This window comes from Molothrus aeneus, chromosome 13 (genome assembly GCF_037042795.1).
Source record: "Molothrus aeneus isolate 106 chromosome 13, BPBGC_Maene_1.0, whole genome shotgun sequence".
In the NCBI taxonomy this organism is placed as follows: Eukaryota; Metazoa; Chordata; class Aves; order Passeriformes; family Icteridae; genus Molothrus; species Molothrus aeneus.
Window position 1 is genome coordinate 12,142,622 of NC_089658.1, and position 18,113 is coordinate 12,160,734.

The following is an 18,113-nucleotide window of genomic DNA, read 5'->3' on the forward strand; positions in this document are numbered from 1 at the left end:
GTTCCCCAGTCCAAATCTATGCTTGCATAGCATGGAGTGATGCTTCCATAATATACATGAACCACAGAAAATTGTCACACAATGCTTTTTTCTTCTCAAGGGATGCCTATCAGCTCAACTTTTGCTGTGGTCAGTCACCATTTCCATCATGAAGTTCTACTTTGTTGCACTTAAAAAATATGGCAATAAAACATCTTGCCAAGACTAAACTTGGCATACAAGTTCTGTCCAGAAGTAACCTCAACTAATCTTTGTCAGCTAGCAAGCAAAGTGACTTAGTCACTTTTAAATCACTTGAAAATGAAAGCTGTAGAGGTTCTGGTTCTCATAATTTTCACTGCTCTGCACTTTCAGCACCCCCTAACTGTTCAGCCGGAACAGTTTGCAAGGACTCCTGGAGAACCCAACTGTCCTGAGGAGCCTTTGTGTCATGGGTGGGATGGCAAACGCTGCTCCCTGCCTCACCTAGGCCCAGAGGCTGAGGCTGAAGGGAGATGTTATAGCTGATTTCTATGTGCTGTGCTGCCTGCAGCCCAGGATTGAAGGTAACAAACCTGGGTGTTTCCCATTTGCACCACTGGAGATGCTGGATGCAGGAACAGGGATCTTACATCTCAGACACATCATGGAATCACTGGGAATATTTCCAGGCAACCATAGAGAGTTGTCTGTGTTCATCACTCTATTCTTTCATGAACTACTTATGGAGAATTAGATTTGTAGAAATCAGTCTTGCAAAGTGCTCTGGAACACTGCATTTTAACAGAAGGACGGTCTACTACAGTACTTGCTCAGTCATTTTTTGGAAAGCTAATGTAGCAGAGGAATTCTTCAAAAGTGGCTTTGGTCTACACTTAAATCTAAGTTCTGTCTGTTCCCTGTACCATTAGATATTTGCTGTCTGCAGCTGAGAGGCTCTCACTTGCACTGGGACTGAGCCTGCACCTGAACCCAACATGCCCCAAGTTCCACAAGTGCACCCTGAGCACAAAGAGCTCTCTGCTAATGGATCCTCCCATGGGATCTGATCTTCATCCATATTTGAAGTGATTTATTTTGACATCTGCAGACTTTCAAGAACAAAGAGGGAAAATGAATTATCACTCTGAATATCTGCCCCATTCTGATTAATCACGCACATGACGCACATAAAAACTTCTTGGGAGCTCAATTTTTTGCCATCATCACGGCTCAGCTGCTCTTTTCTAGATTATTTGTAACTGTTCATACACTTGACAGTTCAGCTTTCCTGTTGCTACAATGTGTTAGCAATTAATGCACAATAAACAAGCAGACAATTGTTCTATTTCCAGGGAATAAAGTCTCCAAGGACACAAAATTAAATATAAACTATCCATCCTTCCCCATATCCTAAGATTTCAAGGAAGAGCAAGCAATTAACTCCCCAAACACACCACGTGGTTGAGGCCATGGTTAGCAGACACTTCAATTTGACACGTATTTTACACGTCCTGAAGTCCTGTCTGCTCCTAACTATTCACTTCCTGCTTCTCCTTGGTGTTAGCACTCACAAGAGTTTGAGAAACCCCATGATCAGGTGGGTCAAAGAGTTGTCTCTACCAAAACCAAGGGGTTTTAGCTTCCTTTAGCTTTTAGCAGGTCAACCCCTTGATGTGACTCATATGTAAGTACCACAGAAATGCCAAAGGAGGAGAGGGTGAAATGAGGTGAGGATTGCATAAGCTGTGTGGCTGCCAAAGAAATGCTCATGTGAGCACAGCCCCAGTCCCAGCCTTATTCCTGGGGGCAGAAATGTGAGCAGGAGCCTGCTTCCTCCACTGGCTTATTCTCAGTCCCTCCCCATTGGCAGTGGCAGCCTCCCAAGTTCTCAGGGTCTGGAACAGCATCTCTGGGTAGCAGGACTGCTAAGAGGTGCTGGGAAAATCCCAGCAATACCACACTAATGATCAGCACTTGTAATAAGACAATTACAACAATTACAAAGGGACAATTACAACAATTACAAAGGACACTGCTTGGATCTGCTGCAGGGCAAGTGAAGTTTCTCCTGAGTCAAAATGCTGTCATTGCCTTCCCAGCTCAAGGGCTGAAGGGGGAAGTTATAGCATTGAGAAAATGTACCCTGAGAAAATGAGGAAGAGAGCAAAATTAAAAATCAGAACTTTCACTTGTCCCTAAGCAGGGACAAGTGCTCAACAGCCAGACGTCACCACGAGATGAGGAAGTTCCTACTGCCTGTAGTGAACTTCACTCTGAGCAAAAAACACTCTAGATGCAGCTGACTGGCTTGTGGTTTCCATCACTTTCCAGCTCTACATTGCCCTTTGTACTGCATGAAACATGCCTTTGGAAAGCCAAGGAAAACTTGGTTTAATAAACACCAAATTAGAGGGAATGCATTTGCCTCCTTGACATCTTTTGAAATGTCACTAAGACACACGTTATTTCAGGTCACTGCAAGATTTCATTCAGTACTTGTTACAAAGCTTCTGCTCTCCATATGGCCTGTGCTACATCAAGGGAAGTGTAACTGGCTGAATGGACTCTAGAATCACCTTTCTCCTGGAAAGGTATCTCAAAGGAGCAAGAATGATGGTGCCTGATGTTTAGAAACAAATTGAGGCTGGACTGACAGTCCTTATAGAAGACTGCCTCTCTTATTTTACAGTACCTTGTGGAGTGAAGAAATACAAGTTTAAAATAATAAATCTAGAACTTTCTGGCGGTCTGTATGCTCCACAAACTGACAGACCTACTTGTAAACAAAATTACTGTACTTCACCAGCCACACCTTTAAAACAAAAGTATTTAAAAAGCTGAGCAGGCAACCCTGCTTTCCTCATGCTGGGCAAATGTTCAGCTGTCCATGTACACCAGATTTACAGGTCTTCTGTGTCAATCTGACAACTCCAAAAGATTCAGTCAGGGAAAAGATTTAGCTCTATAAATACTATTGAACTTCTCTTTCCACTGGCAACAGATCAATCCAGTGCAGAAGAAAAGCCCATAGCTAAGGCTGGAAAAAGTACAGAGTTGGGTTTTCAGAAGTGCTCTGCATTTGTCTAGCCCGGCTCTGGTTTGAGCAGGTTAAGTCCCATAACTGAGCACTTTTGGAAGTCAAAACATGACTGTTCACTGAGGCACTGGAGTAATTGCTTCTTGGACAAGATGGTATGAATGTTAAAATGTATTACAGGCTACATAATAAAAACAGAGGTTGTGCTCTTTTGCAAGTCTCGTGGTATGAAACTCAGCTGTTTTGCCCTGCACAGGTTTCCCTAACTGTTCACTTGGTTTCTTTCCATCTGGAGTTTCACCACAGAATTTTGCTTTGAGCTTCCCCTTTGAACAGACGAAAGCTCTGCCAAAACCACATCACATTCAAACCACAGGAAATCATGAATTTGGCACTGTTTTGACATGGAAGCTGTAAACAGTGTGCAGGTTCACTCAAAACTGGATCACTGTCCTTTGAGTTATGAAACACAACAAAACTTCCAGCAAACCAGGTCAGAAATCTTAACTACTAAAGCAAAGAGAAATTATGTGACTTCTGCAAGGATCAGGGGTTTTTTGAATATTATCCCCTACATTTTTTCCTTCAGCTATAAGCAGAATACTTGAAGAATAAAAAGAGAACTTTCCTCCTTTCCAAGTTTGAGTTACCACTGGATTTAGCTAATTCTCACAGCTGTACCATACACATATCCAGTTAAGACAAGGTAGGTTCCTATTGGCAGCTTTGAGCATGAATAACTGTAAAAGTCAGAGTTGTAGATATGAATATGGTTTAGTTTTACGTGCAACATGATAGGCAATCAACTTTCAGGTAACTTACACTACTGCACAGGAGCTTCATGATTAAAATCCAGTATATTTTTAGTTGCCAAACACTGGATTTTTTCCCTTCAAGATTCCAATTAGCAAACCACAAGGAACTTGTATGAAAACAGAAGTCTGAGGTATGATTTTTGACTTCGAATTAAACACTGCCTCAAAGAAACACATACTTGTAAAGAAGTCACAAGTTCATTGAGGATGAAATGAAAACAATCTAGATTTCCAGACCAAGCCTGAGAACAATCCAGATTCCAAACCAGAGTTTGAATGCAGAGCTACATGAAGGTGGTTTGACTGAAGTCAATGAATAGGAAGCAAAATGCAGTCACTCAAAAGAAGATTTACATTACTGTACTGCCTGCAAGAAAACACAATTTAATCTAGCCGAGTTTCACTTCAACCAGATTTTTACACCTGGCACTCTGAATGTCAGGAAAAGCTCTCCAGGGATCCTGAACACCCAGAGGCACACATCAGCCATTTCTGACCTGTCATGGAGTTTTCAGATGTACACAGTTGCTCTCGCAGCTTTTCCACATCATCTGGATGAACCTGCTCGTACAAAGTGCTGCCAAACCATTCCGACTGCGGCTGGTTCAGCACGGGAGTCACCGAGTCTGACACGTAGATCACTCTTCCCGTCTCAGCTGCAACTACAAACAGGAACCCATCTGCAGCCTCCAGGATAAGGTGTTTCAGTTCCTTCAAAAGAAGGGATTTGATTAGAATGCCAGCAAGGAAAGGGAATTAAATATAACGTCTGTCACTGTCAGAAAATATTGTTTTCTTGTGATCTTACTAGCTGATCAAAACTGAGAGAGAAATTTTCACTGATGTAACAACACAATCAAACTTGCAGCAAGGCATAAATTGCCCATCTCAATAACAAACAACGTTTTATTTTCTGTTATTGCCTTTCCTCTGGTGATCTCCATGCACTTAAGGAAAATAAACAACTAATACTCACTGCATAATCTGTGACAGGCATCTAACATTAAAAAATAAAAAGATATCTCAGAGTACAAACAGAGGAAATGAACAGCTCTAACTCATGGCAAACTCATCCCTTAATTAAAAATTCTAAATAATTTAGTTGGAAAGAAAGCAATAAGACTTTCTAGTTTGGTTCTCCCTGCTCCTGCTCAGGATGAGCTCTGTTTGTAAATTAAAGAGTCACCAGATAAAAGGCAGAAAGTGTAATGGAAATTAAGAAAGAATCCCCAGCCTCCTCTTCCATTAAGGGCCCTGAGCCACTACACAAGAAGGTTCTGGAGGTTTTCCAGCCTGTGAATGTGAAGCCCCAGCATCACCCAGAAATACTCCCTTTCCTTAACAGAGCTTGAAAATCTCTCATGGCAAAGGATGACAACTACCACTCCAATTCCTGCAAAAGAAGCCTGAACAGCCCTTGGTGGCTCCAGTGACCACCAGAGCTTGTTAAGATCCTGCACCTGGAACTCAAACATGGGAGTCCCATTCCAGGTGGGATGTCTCAGCAGGGTTAGTGTTCCAGTGGTAGGTATTAGCTGGTAAGGTGAGGATAAAAATCTGGCTAACTACTAAGAAATTGATAATTCATCTCAAGAAACACTCAACAGATTGTCAACTTCTGCTGCTTTGTTATAGAGAAAGCACATTGATCCTGAACTACTGACTAAACAAAAAACCTCATAGCACAGCTGGCCACACTATACTGTGGATGGTACAATCAGTTTTGCACATTATTAAAAATGATGAAAGCAAATTCTCTCTGCAAGATTAAAAAAAAAATTGCAACAAGAAGTGACTAGGGTGTGCTACCAGCAGAATGGCACAATCCCTCCAGAAACACAATCCAGGAGAGCTGGAATAAGCAGTCATGAGCACTGAGGGGTCAGCAGCAGCTGCTGTTTATCTAAGAGAAAGAAGCATTGCCTCCAGCCATAACTTCCATGTGTAAGTGCTTAAATCACTTCAGACCACAAAAATGAACACTACACCCATAGGACTTCGAAAATAATGGAGGTGGTAGGAAACACATGTGCTCAGTAAACACAGTTTTCCTTCAAGCACTGGGTGCATCTTCCTCCTTCCATCAAAAATGTAACCAAGAAGCACCTTGGCCAGGATTCATCTCTGCCCAGTTCAGCTGCTGGGAACTCCAGCATTAAGACTAAATGATGTTTTCAACCTTCCTCTAATCCCCAGAGAGAGGCAGGTCTTTCCAGACTGATTTTTACTTATTTTAGAGAATCTCTGTTAGGATGGGAAGAAGCCAGATCTGAAGGTGAAAATTCCTTTCTGCGAAGCAGCGAGTAACTTGTTTTTCAGATGGACAGATCTCAATGGTAAGAATGCCAATTTGCTTCTCCAAAAAGAAAGATCTGCCAGAGTGTTAAGATCAAGTCCAAACAGTCACCAGAAAACTGTCTGTATTCACACCTTGGATACAGGTAACTGGTGTAACTGGTACCAGCTGCTACACTACTGTGCAGGATCAAGCTGAGGCTCTATGCCTTTTAACACCAAAAAAAAAAACCAGGGAAAACCAACATTTTTGTAACTTCTACCTGTTCTGTAAGAAAGGAAGGCTTGTAAGCTCCATCAGTAGATTTGTTTCCAGTGCCCCTCATGGATTTCATGTGGGAAACAGCCATGCGAAGAATGGTCAGCTTGTCGGGCTTGCGAGCCAGGGCGCTGCATGTGGGCACCATGTCTGACAGCTCCGTGATGTATTGGGTCATCTTATTCCTCCTGCGCCTCTCAATCTCACTGTGATTCTCCCTGAGCATTTAAAGAAACACCAAAGCAACAGAAAGAGATGTGAGCAGTGTAAGAATCTCAATTGGAGGTAATGAATCATAATGCTTCGCACTTGTTTTGCTGTTTGCACCCCGGGAGAGCAAAGTGCTTTACAAAGCCAACCACTGTTATCCCTCCGTTTACAGACAGAAAATCCAGGCCACAGACAGATAAATATGATTTGCCCATAGCTGTGAAAAGAACCTGTATTTCTGTTTATTGGCTTGTGGCCTTAATCTCTTAAACAGTTTAATCTCCTTTGGTTTAAGGACAAAAATGAAGTAGAAATATGTGAGGAGCTAACATCTGCCAACTCCAATCAAACTCCCAGATTTGCTTGATGCATCTCTCAGCTTCTCATAAAAGGTGTCCTTTAGAGGAAACCTCTCACTAACAACTGCATCAGGTCAGCAGGAAACATCAGCATTGACTTATGAAAAAAGCCCACTCAGTGACAACACAGATCCCAAACGATGCTGTTTGGAACACCCCACATCCCTGCAGGGAGTTACTACATGCCTGCAGGATCAGACTGCAGCACTGGGACCATATATGGGATAACACTACATACAAAAAAAAAAAAAAAATTCTAATAAATAAATGAAGTACAAAAGACAGCAAGTAAACATCTGGCTTGTCAGACATAGACCGGAATTTATGTTCAGGGACAATTTAGCACAGCAGGGAAGCAACAATGACAGTACTTGATGCTGCCCCAAGTTGGGCTAGGCTGCAATGTTCTCATCCTTTAGAGAAATCATATGGCTGAGGTGGTGAGTCAAATTTGAGAAATCCCAAAATGGACACCCACCAGAATCTTTCAGAAATAAACATCTCAGAGTTCAGTTTTCACATTCTGGAAATCACCACTGCTTGATAAGCATTAATGAATCACACCCATATATACATCTGATATGGTCCAAATGGACCTAGAATGCTTCAGTGCCCAGCACTTATTCTTCTCATACTGTACCTGTCAGGTGGCAGCTAAATACAAGTACACGACAGGTAGATGATGCTTCAGTTGTCAAAGCAGCATCTTCCACTGATTTCAATGAGCTGTGCATGGCATTGTCTTGTGGGATCGCTGGCTGATCCAACAAGATGTGAGAGGTGATCACTTGGAGAGTCCACCAGCATTGACTGATGTGATAACACAACATTAAAAGAAACTGCAACATTCTTTGGAGCTGACTGCTATGAAGACTGACCATAAAAGCAGAAGCTAGGCTTGGCACACTTTCTGGATACTTTTAGGAATTAAGTCTTTTCTTAAAATGCAGGAAAGAATTGTATGCTGCTTCCTGAAATAGAGGAATGCAAGTGCTTGCCCTGCTTTTTCCTGCCCCTGCACATACAGGTGTTACATGCATGAGGCACAGTCTGCAGAAACAACACTTGTTAGGGCTACATGCAGAGTTATTATTCCTATGCTTACTGTGGGATGCAGAAAATCCAGCTATGCTCAGTAAATTACAGCCAAGCCTTGCCTGAGGTCACAGTCCAGGACACTGTAATAGTGAACCTTTCATTTCAGCTGGCTGAGGAACAGCCCCGGTGTGGGTCTGCACAGATGTAGGAGGGAACAGGGGGAGCTGGGTCACACACACAGCTGGTGTGACAGTGCACATGTACACAGAGCACATGTGTGTACATGCCAGCTGGTACATGCAGATAAATATGGACACAGGGAAGATAAAAGCATTTTTACATGATGAAAGCTTGCTCTAAGTTCAGCATTTTCACAGAAGCGGTGGTTAAGAAAAAAAGAGAGAGAGACAAAGAACAGACAGATTCAACATACATTTCACACTTATAAGTACATAATACATTGTCTACCACTCAAGTATTTTAGTACTTCTGGACACTGAAAACAACCATTATAGAGACTAAACAAAGAGACTGTAAAACTTCCTGAGAGAAAAGGAGTATCCCAATAGTCCACTTCATTTATGATCTTAAAAGCTAGAAAGTAATAGCATGTTAATCTACTGGCTGTGGAAATGTTCAAGCAGACAATACCCCAAAAGTTTCCTGAAACTAGCTCAAATTTAAAGCCTTAAAGGAAAAAGAGGGGCTGTGCTGCTCTTCCAAAGTGTACATCCTAGGAACCCTGGCATTCACAAACCTGTACAGAATGATGTCCTAATTCTGTCATTTCTAACCTTGTTTTTATACAGAAATTACAAAGGGACATTAAATTTTGGGGAACTGATCCAAAACCACTATGGGTTTGTACTTCAAGCAGTTTTGGAACAGCCAAAAGATCAGTATGAACAGCATCATATAAAAGAAAAAAGGGGGCAAACCATATTTGACTTCTCTTTTTCCTACCTTTCCTTTCTGTGTCAGCACTACTTTGATCATCATCCCACCTAAAACAGAATAACCATCTCTCTAAGCTAAGGCACACGTACTGAGGTTTTTTGGACACGAACATCCCCCTCTTTTCTCTCAGCAGAAGAGCTCTACAGGACACGCCTACCTTGCAAACTTTTCCTTATCACCAGTGATTTGATCACCATCATACCTAGAAACAAAAGATAGTACATCAATCAACAGGGGTTATGCATTGAGTGATAGCCAACACACAGCAGAAAGCAAAAAATTCACAACTGCAAACTATTACAAATAACAGCAAGAAAAACAAGGGAATGAGAATGATACAGCAAAGAAAACACAGAGCCTGATCCAAGCCATGCCAATTCAGAAACTTCATTTGTATCTTTAAAAAAAAGAAGACACATTTCAGTGGATTTAAGCAAACACTTTGACATACACTGATTTCTTGGGAAACTTAACAAGCAGCACCAGTACAGAAAACACCAGTGAGCTTTTATCCACAGCAGGCCATGAAATATTCATTGCTGTGCTGGAAGTGAAGGGGCTGTATCCGTTCCAGCTTGCAACCACAGCTCCCTCCATTCAGCAGAGGGCACTGATGGTCTACAGATAACACAGGAGGGCAGAGACATGGCTGAAGGGCGATGCCTTATGTAAGGGAAAAAGTTCTGTAGGTACAGACACTGCACTGGCTGGAGGCTGGCAAAAGGCAGGCAGGTGAAACTGCTGGGTAAATAGAAGTGAAATTTAAACTGGCTTAATTCCCTAGAAGTAAACAGGCACCTCACTCCTACTCAAATCAACAGAAGTTGGATGCCCAGGCAGGTATGTGTGGTGTTTGAGCAGCACCTTTATGGAGGAAACCCAGACCAATGGGACTTTTGTCCTGTGGGACTAAACCTTCACTGTTTCTGAAGCATTGTCCCAAAGACAGGCAGCAATGTGACAATTCAGTAAAAAATGATGTGCTGCTCTTCTTTCTCTTTCCTCAAAAATGCACTAATCATTTGAAATTGGATTTTGCTAGCGTAGTTATGGAAAGACTCATTTGTTTGAAACGAAACTGCTAGTTCCAAAACACAAAATGTAGGTTTTGGAAAACACAAAAATAAGGTAATGGCTTTTCTAGAAGTGAAGACTATAACTGCTCAAGAACAGTTAAATGAGATTTTGTATTAGAATTATGTCTTTCCAAAATGATGTAATTTGTTACAACAGCCAGCCTATGAAGGTCCCATGTATTAGCTATAAAAGTAATACAGCCTAAATGAGCATGCTTTCCTCTTCTAACAAATCAATAATGAACTTTTACTTTTTTTCTGTCAGAAATTAATTAAAACTAATTTTAAGGAATCCACCTATGCCAGTTCCTCATTCAAACAGTGAAGACAAAGCAAATCTTGAGCTGTATTTCTTTATGCTGTGTTCAACATCAGCACCTTCAGAACAGTCAAGTGACAGCACCACTTCATTCCCCTTGACTCTGCCTGGAGAACAGACTGAGGCCAAGTAATTTTCAGCAAAAAGACCAATTGAATGAGGAATGGGCACATTACAGGGGAAGCACATGCACAGGCTCTGTGTGAGATGGGGTGGCATGCAGGGATACCTGAGCTGAGCTGGAAGCCCTGAGAAGCAGAGTGTGTCACCTGCCATGGGGCACTGAGATAACACCACTACTCCTGTGCTCCCGCCAGCCTGGGCCTTGGCTACTCATCCTTCTCTGCAATAACTGAAGATGTTATTGCCTCCAACTACTGCTTTTTCCCTTCCAGTCTCCCAGCTGACCTCTGCACATGTGCTCCTTCAGGCACTTCTGTCAAAGCCAGCTGGGTAAGCTTCAACATTTAAACAGCAGCTCTTTGACAACTAAATATTTTTGACTGAAACAAGCTAGGAGTAAGTCATGTGAGCAATCTGGAGAAGGGAACAACTAGAAGAGGATGTCTGAATGTAGCCCTGGGTGTCTCAGCATGGTTTTTCTGTACTCTCTAAAAACAGAACAACCTGGGGTCTATACAGCATTTAAGACTTAAATATCAGATTTTGATCTGACACCTAAAATCAACTGAGTCTAAGCACAGCACAGCATACCTCTCCATTAAAAGCAATGGAATTATTGGCTCAACCCACCACCAAATTTTGAAAGGCCAAAAGCAGAATGGGGAAGGACCAGCACATGAGTATGAGTGTGCCCAGAAACCCGGATGCTTGTGCAGGCACAGATCAGGTCCCATTCCTCACAAATCTTGTTCCCTTAACATGTGTCTTCTAGCAAATATTAGGACCAAGCCCTCAAATCACCAGTTTTAACACAGGGACCGGTTCTGTAAATGACACCAACCAAACGAAAGCACTGCTGGTCTTGTCCAGTAAATGATGATATGGTGTCACAGTGGATTTTCAGCACACTTCTCTTTCAGACTGGAATGACCCTGTTAAACCCTACAGTGACAGCTGTGCTGCAACATGGCTGCTGCTACAGAGCTGCAATTACAATTTGGATAATCAGCAGTTACCCACAGGCCTCAAACTATCTACACCCCTCGCTGCATCTGCTTGGTTTCTAATGAAAAAATGCAAACAGTGTGACCAGGAAAAAAAAAAAGAAAAAGTGAAAAAATGGCAATGAGGCTTTACTGTTTATTTCTAGCTTTGAATATTCCATGTGAATTAACATTTTTGGTCAACTTTTACTATTCAATTATACCTAATGGTACATAACATAAAGCTCACTAATTTTTAAAAAACAATCCACCTCTATGATCTGTCAAATTGTCTTAACAAGCAATTAACATCTGAAATAAATTAGAAATGAAATTTCATTTTCAGTGGCCAAAAGACAACTTCAGCAATGTCAAACAACTGAAGTCCATCTACAGCAGTTGAAATAATAAGCTAAAAATCACAAGTTCTCATTTGATAAAGCTGCAGAGTGAAACTGTGACACACAGGCTGTCAGCTTTATAAGCCAATAACTACATTAGGCAGGTTTCTGCCAGAATGCCTAATTTTCAGAGGGAGCTGATAAAAAGAGTAACTAATATTTGAGTTGAGTTGTTGGCAAGTTCTTCACCTGTATTTATATTGATTTTCAAACATCAGCAATGAGCTGTCTTTCCCCACTGAAAGAAATCAGTGATTTAGCCAACTGCTTTGTAAATGCTCACCTTGAAAATTTGCTGGGCCCCTCCCCATCTTCATCATCAAAGTCCATTCTGTAAAAGCAAGATTTCCAAATCAGCAATCAAGGCATTGGCAATAGTGCCATGAACATTCAAGCCAGCTGCTCTCAGTGTTGTTAGATTTGTGTTTTGCCTAGAGGTGCTAAGGACTGAGGATTCCAGTCTTGCTCATCCCCTCCAGAGGTAAGAGCAGCTCATCAGCTGATTTATGTCCCAGACCTTCTCAAGGCTGTGGAAGAGCTGAGTTCTTCCTTGGGCCAAATCCCTTGAGCCAGTTTGGATCCTCCAGGGAGCCACGAAAAGCAGGAACCTCTTTCTTCACTTCTTACACAGACAGACCAGGAAAATTATCTTCTGAATTTAGACATCTAAATTAGATTCTGATTAGGCAGTGTGATTGTATCATAGTTATTATCACTACAAAGTTATACAATAGTATAATTTACAGAGCATTTTAGACATTTGTATACCTCTAAAAAGAGGTGGATAAATATTTATATCCCCAAATATAAGGATGTAACTCTGCTATTAAAGTAGACAGTCAAGCTGATACAAAGCTACCATATACAATTATTGTATTAGTGTATTTATTTTAATAAAAATACATTAGTATGATTTACAGACCTTGATCAATCACTTTTAATTTGTAGATAGGAAATTATAGTTTTGTTTTGCAAACATTTTCTCAGATTTCTTTAACATGCTACGCTTTCTAACCTTTCAGTGTAGTAAAACTTCATACAACTACAGATTCCATGTCTCTAATACTGTTCATATTAACAGGTATAAGTCCTATTAAGGGCAAAAACCCCTTCAAAGTGACAATGATATTTATCTCAGTATTAAAATGATTTCTACCAATGATAAATTGAGATTTGTATGTCCACAGTGTGGGAACAAAGATGCAAAAACAGTTTCTAAAACTACATCAGCAAAGAGAAGTGCCAGTCAGGCACTACCCTACTAAATTCTTCTAAATTCTTCCTTCTTAAATTCTGACAACCAAGAGAGACTGGCCCATAAAAGATGTGTCTGAGTCATAGCAACCTCTGTACAATTGGAATGAGGGCAGCAAGTCAGCACAGATATTGGACATGGCACTAGAAAAGTTACAATAATATTTTCCAGATGGTAACAGTGATTATTCATTTCTGGAGGAAGCAAAGAGAAAACCATTTTCCCCAAAGAGCTTTAAGAAAAGCTGTGTATTTAACTTGCTTAGCTTTGATGCAATCGTCATTTTCACCATAAATTACATCTTTGCTCACCTAATTAGCACCAAATCCAGTTCCAAGGTCTGTAATGATCCCTCAGCTGCCTCATGCAGAACAGCACTGACCCCCAGTGGCCTCAGCTCTGCCACAGGGCTGCAGCTAAGCCAGGACCCAGCTGCTGCTGGCACCTCAAATGTGACCTTCAAGGCTGGCACCAGCAGCCTGAATCCCCCTTGATTCCCTTGCAGCACTCCCAGAAATTTAACATCTACACATCTGGTATAGCCCAGGGTCGCCTCTCACCTACCTGCTTCCTCCCCATATGCAATAATGTGACATTCCAGAAAAACCTTCCCATTTATAGGAATTAGAATGTTTCTACCTGCACTGAAAATGCAGAAGTCAACGTTAAGGAGAGCTGTTTGTTTACAAGGGGAGGGCGGCACCGGGATGGCTCTCACAAAAGCATCACACCCTTACCTGGGTTTCACTGGCAGCTGAAACACATCTGAGAGAAACACCCAGTTTCAAACTGGGGGTAAAGGCTGCAGACAAAATTATACACCTGTGGGGGAAAGCCTTTTCTTGAGGGATTTTAAGAGACACTGCTTTAAACTGGGACAGATTAATTTTGTTACTCTTTTCCTTCCTCTCCAGTACACTGAGATCACACGCCTTGGTGGATATGATTCTATGATTTATTTAGCTTCCAGCCAAATACTCCAGCTGAGTGCTAAGGGATGGGCTTTCTCCAAAAATCAAATATTAGCTGTACTGCATTTAATCTAGTTTATTATTACTGGAATACAATGCCGGGAATTAGAGATGATGATAACATCATCTGCTACCTGCACTGTATCACCACCTCTGAGGGAATGAGGGCAACTAGCACACCTAGTTATTTAGATGGTTCGATATCTGCTGCTTCCTTTAGGAGATTCTTGATGGGTAAATATCCTCAGGTAACACCTCCCACATTTATAGTGGGCTCATCACAGCAGAATCTGAATGCATAGGGTGTAACATCAGTCTGCACCAGACTAAGTCATTAAATAATGCCTTTGCTTTGTTAAACTACCCAAACCATTTATTTCATATAGAAATTGAACATAAATTTCATTTAAAATATCAACACTTTCAAAAAATGCAACAGCAAATGTATCTCTGTTCCATCTTTGTTAATAACGCATTTCCTAATTTCACTGTGCAAAGTGAAAAACTCTTTGAAACATTAAGAAACCCCTTCAGATATAAAGTCATTGATTCCAGCGTCCTGCCTGATCCACTGTGCTTTACAGCAAGGCAGAAGGAAAGGCAGTGAATCAGTTGTAACCTTTAGCAGAACACAGCAGAACACGTAAAAATAATATTCCATCAACCTCCTCATACCATGACAGATAAGATCTTCTGTTTAGATAGAATATACTGCACATTAGCAAAACAGTAGAAGCAGCCTCCCAGAAGACAAATGACATCATTTCAGAAGATTCAGAAAGACTATCTTTTATCTTCATTTAAAATTCCCATTAAAAAGAGGCTTTAAAAAAGAGCTGCACTATGCTCTTTTGTTTTGAAGAGACAGCATAAATCTTGTTTTCCTCTTTCATACTGTTCACATCAATCGTGAAAAGGCCTGATGCATGAGGTACTTATTAAAACGTATTTTCCTTAGAAGATGTGTGGCTACCATAAATACAGTAATAAAAATACTTTAAAAAATTAATTGTTCTCAATTAGAAACATTTTCATTAAAAAAAACCTACAAACCAAAACGCCTCCAACAAGGTGGACCTGCGCAGCTTAAAAAGATTACCATGCAAGAGGATTTCAACACTGCAACAAAATTACTATGTAAAATTCCCAAGAAATGTCAAAAGATGCTTGCCATGATTACACAGCGTAGGAAGAGGGCAGGCAGGAATGGTCAGGAGCAAATGCACTGAGAAGCAGATGGGGATCTGTATTACAGCCTTTTATTGAGCACTATATTGAGGGGTAGAATGGTGGAGTGAGGTCTCTTTTCCCCAGATTTTCATAGTTTTGGTTCAGGGAAAAGGCAAGACTACACCATGAACCAAAACAAAACCAATGCAACTGAAACCAGCTCATCCAAAAATCCCCAACCCTCCCTGCCCAAGTACAGACAGCCCAGAAAGGTGAAAAAGCCCCTTATCCTCTAATACAGCAAAGCCCGAATTAAAACCACATTAAATAAAGAACTGAGGGTGCATTGATCTAAGATAGTCACTGGCCACTGCAGTGCATTATCTTATGCTGTCACTTTTTTCTGTGAAGTAGTTGGTATAATTTATAGAAAGGAAAAATATTTTTCCAAGCTGTCAACGAAGCCAAATGCCGACATGGCAGAAACACTTTCTGGACAGCCAATGAGTTTAAACTCATCTACATTCAAGTCCACACAGCAATTATTCTGCCAGCTTGCATCAGCAATTATGAAAAAAGAAACAATTTTCAGAGATAACCAAAACTGGGAAAGCTGGCTGTGTATGCTAGCTCCACTCCTTTATGTTAGGCACAGAACACTCCTAAAATGCCCAAGGACTGAGGTGTACCGAGATGTATCACCAGAACAGCAGAGAAAGGACCAAGTGTTAGCTGCAACTTTGTTCAAAGAGAAGCTCAGAGGAATTAGACACAGCAGGCATTCTTTCCCTCAAGGTCTGAATAAACACAGTGGGAACATTAAAAAAAAATATAACAATAATAATAATAATAAAAAAAGCACTCTCAGCTCAGGCTTGGAGAAAGGCAATTAGTTCAGAGCTATGGTGCACAGATGAAATAACATGATCCAGGTATAAATGTGAATCTATACTAATTTACTCAGTGAATTAACATGTTAAAGACATTTAAAATAATTTGATTTTATGTTCCTCCCACCCTCCCCTCACTTCACCTTCTCACAAATAGATGACAATACTTAAAATTCAACAGTTAAAGCATTTCAATTAATATCAAGTCAGTATTTAATGTCAGAATATTTCACAGTCAGCAGCATCAAACCTTGGCAACAGTAAATTGCAAACTGATATTCAGAGCTGACATGGTTTGTGATCAAAAAAGAGATCAAATATCCTGCAACTCAAGTACAAAACCTTATCTATGTTATGTAGCAATGAAAAAATGTTAATGCTTTGTCTTTTCTTTTGAGAGCAAGTTTAAAAAGGTTTTCTCATTGAACAGCTTGAAAATAAAAATGTGATACCTGTCAAAGAGATTTTAGGAGTTTCTCAAACCAATTTCATACAGTTAGCTCAGCATAAGAAGGGCACTCAGTGGGGGGAGATATTCAAAGTGTTCTGCCCAAAGGAACATCCCTCAGAACAACCATCCAGAGTGTTCCATCACACCAACCTCGCTCTGCATTCGAGGCAAGGTCAACCTTCCCCCTTGTTAATTCACTCCAAGACTGGGACTCCAGCCCTGTTACTGGAGCAGACACACAGAACTGGCAACATACCTTGGTGAACAATCCCTAGAGCAGCTCTTGCAAGGAATAATGTCCTCCTTAGGTGATCGCCAGTGAAGATTTCACTCACACTGTTGATCCTGTTAAGCCCCACCACTGCCTGATTTAGGACTAAACATAAGACTAATCAATCTCTTTTGAAGAGACTCTCAGATCAGTTATCTCTGAGAAAGCATCATCCAAAGACCATTACTATTTGTGATCAACCTTTGATAAAACCAGGAGGGAGTTGTTAACACTAGAGAGTAGTTTTCTGTTCTTCTCAAGCTCTTGCTACACTTTTCTTTTAACACAGAGAGTTACTATGAGTTGCCACAGAGCAATCTGATGTGGGCAACTACCCCTACACCACATCAGCCTCTGACACTAGATAAAACAAATTGTCTTCTTTAGCAGAGCCCTCAAGCTTGTGTAAGGGCTGAATTTGATTCAGGCCCTTCTCCCAGAGGAAGACTGGGCTGCTTCCAGTGAGACCTAGAAAATCATGGTCCACAATCTCTGAAGAGTAAGCTCTCATGCTATTTCTGTACCTGGAACTATAAAGAAAACATCTTTGACAGGCCTCTCTTTAAATGCTTCCAAGTGTAACCTTCAGATGAAGTTCAGTAAGTCCTCATGTGCAATCTTGCTACCTTTTTTCACTTGATAAATCACTGTAAGATTAAACAGATATAGGTAATATGCATTCATTATATCTACGGCAGCCATGGGATCCAAACTCCTTTCTGGATGCTTTGCCAAACCTGAAAATCTTTTGAAACAAGCCAAACAACAAGCCATATGCTTATCAGCAAGTTTGATCTTGCAGGAAGAACAGATGCATTGAAGAGAAAAACAAAACATCAGTGACTAATGTCATAATGCAGCTTACATAAATATAACATTACATAATAAATACACACATGTATCCAGGTGCATTTTGAGTTTTCTAATGCAGGTAATTTCCAGTTCCAGACCTGAAAAAATGGGGATGGCTTACCCAGAGCGACGCTTTCCTCCTCTGGAAGGCATGGATCCTGCCATCCTCACTTGTCCACTCGCCATGGGAGCCACTGGCAAGGCCACCGAGCCAGGAATATCTGAGGCCATTTCTGTAAGGCACAGGTAGGGGAAGAGGTGGGGGAAATCCCTTAATCCATTACCTTACAGGAGAAACCTCTGCTGATAACATTAGAGACAGGCCCTTCCCAAAACAAACAGAGAAAGCTTTCCTTTTGATTTCTAAGGAAAAGTAAAGTTCTCTACTAAAACCCAGCAGATTCACAGATCCTTTACAAA

At 41.0% G+C, this 18,113-nt stretch overlaps 1 protein-coding gene across 4 annotated transcripts in view; it reads right to left on the bottom strand.

The window, feature by feature from the left end:
* Positions 1 to 18,113, bottom strand: part of ARNT2 (aryl hydrocarbon receptor nuclear translocator 2) — a 95,443-nt gene that overhangs the window by 52,785 nt on the left and 24,545 nt on the right. For 3 of the 4 annotated variants that reach the window (XM_066559182.1, XM_066559180.1, XM_066559183.1), the window contains exons 2-6: positions 17,815 to 17,926; positions 12,117 to 12,164; positions 9,089 to 9,133; positions 6,372 to 6,585; positions 4,311 to 4,524 (exon numbers count right to left, since the gene is read on the bottom strand). In XM_066559182.1, coding sequence (XP_066415279.1) covers positions 4,311 to 4,524; positions 6,372 to 6,585; positions 9,089 to 9,133; positions 12,117 to 12,164; positions 17,815 to 17,926 — 633 coding nt within the window. The remainder of the gene's footprint in view (positions 1 to 4,310; positions 4,525 to 6,371; positions 6,586 to 9,088; positions 9,134 to 12,116; positions 12,165 to 17,814; positions 17,927 to 18,113) is intronic. The other variant, XM_066559184.1, reaches the window with a different exon arrangement.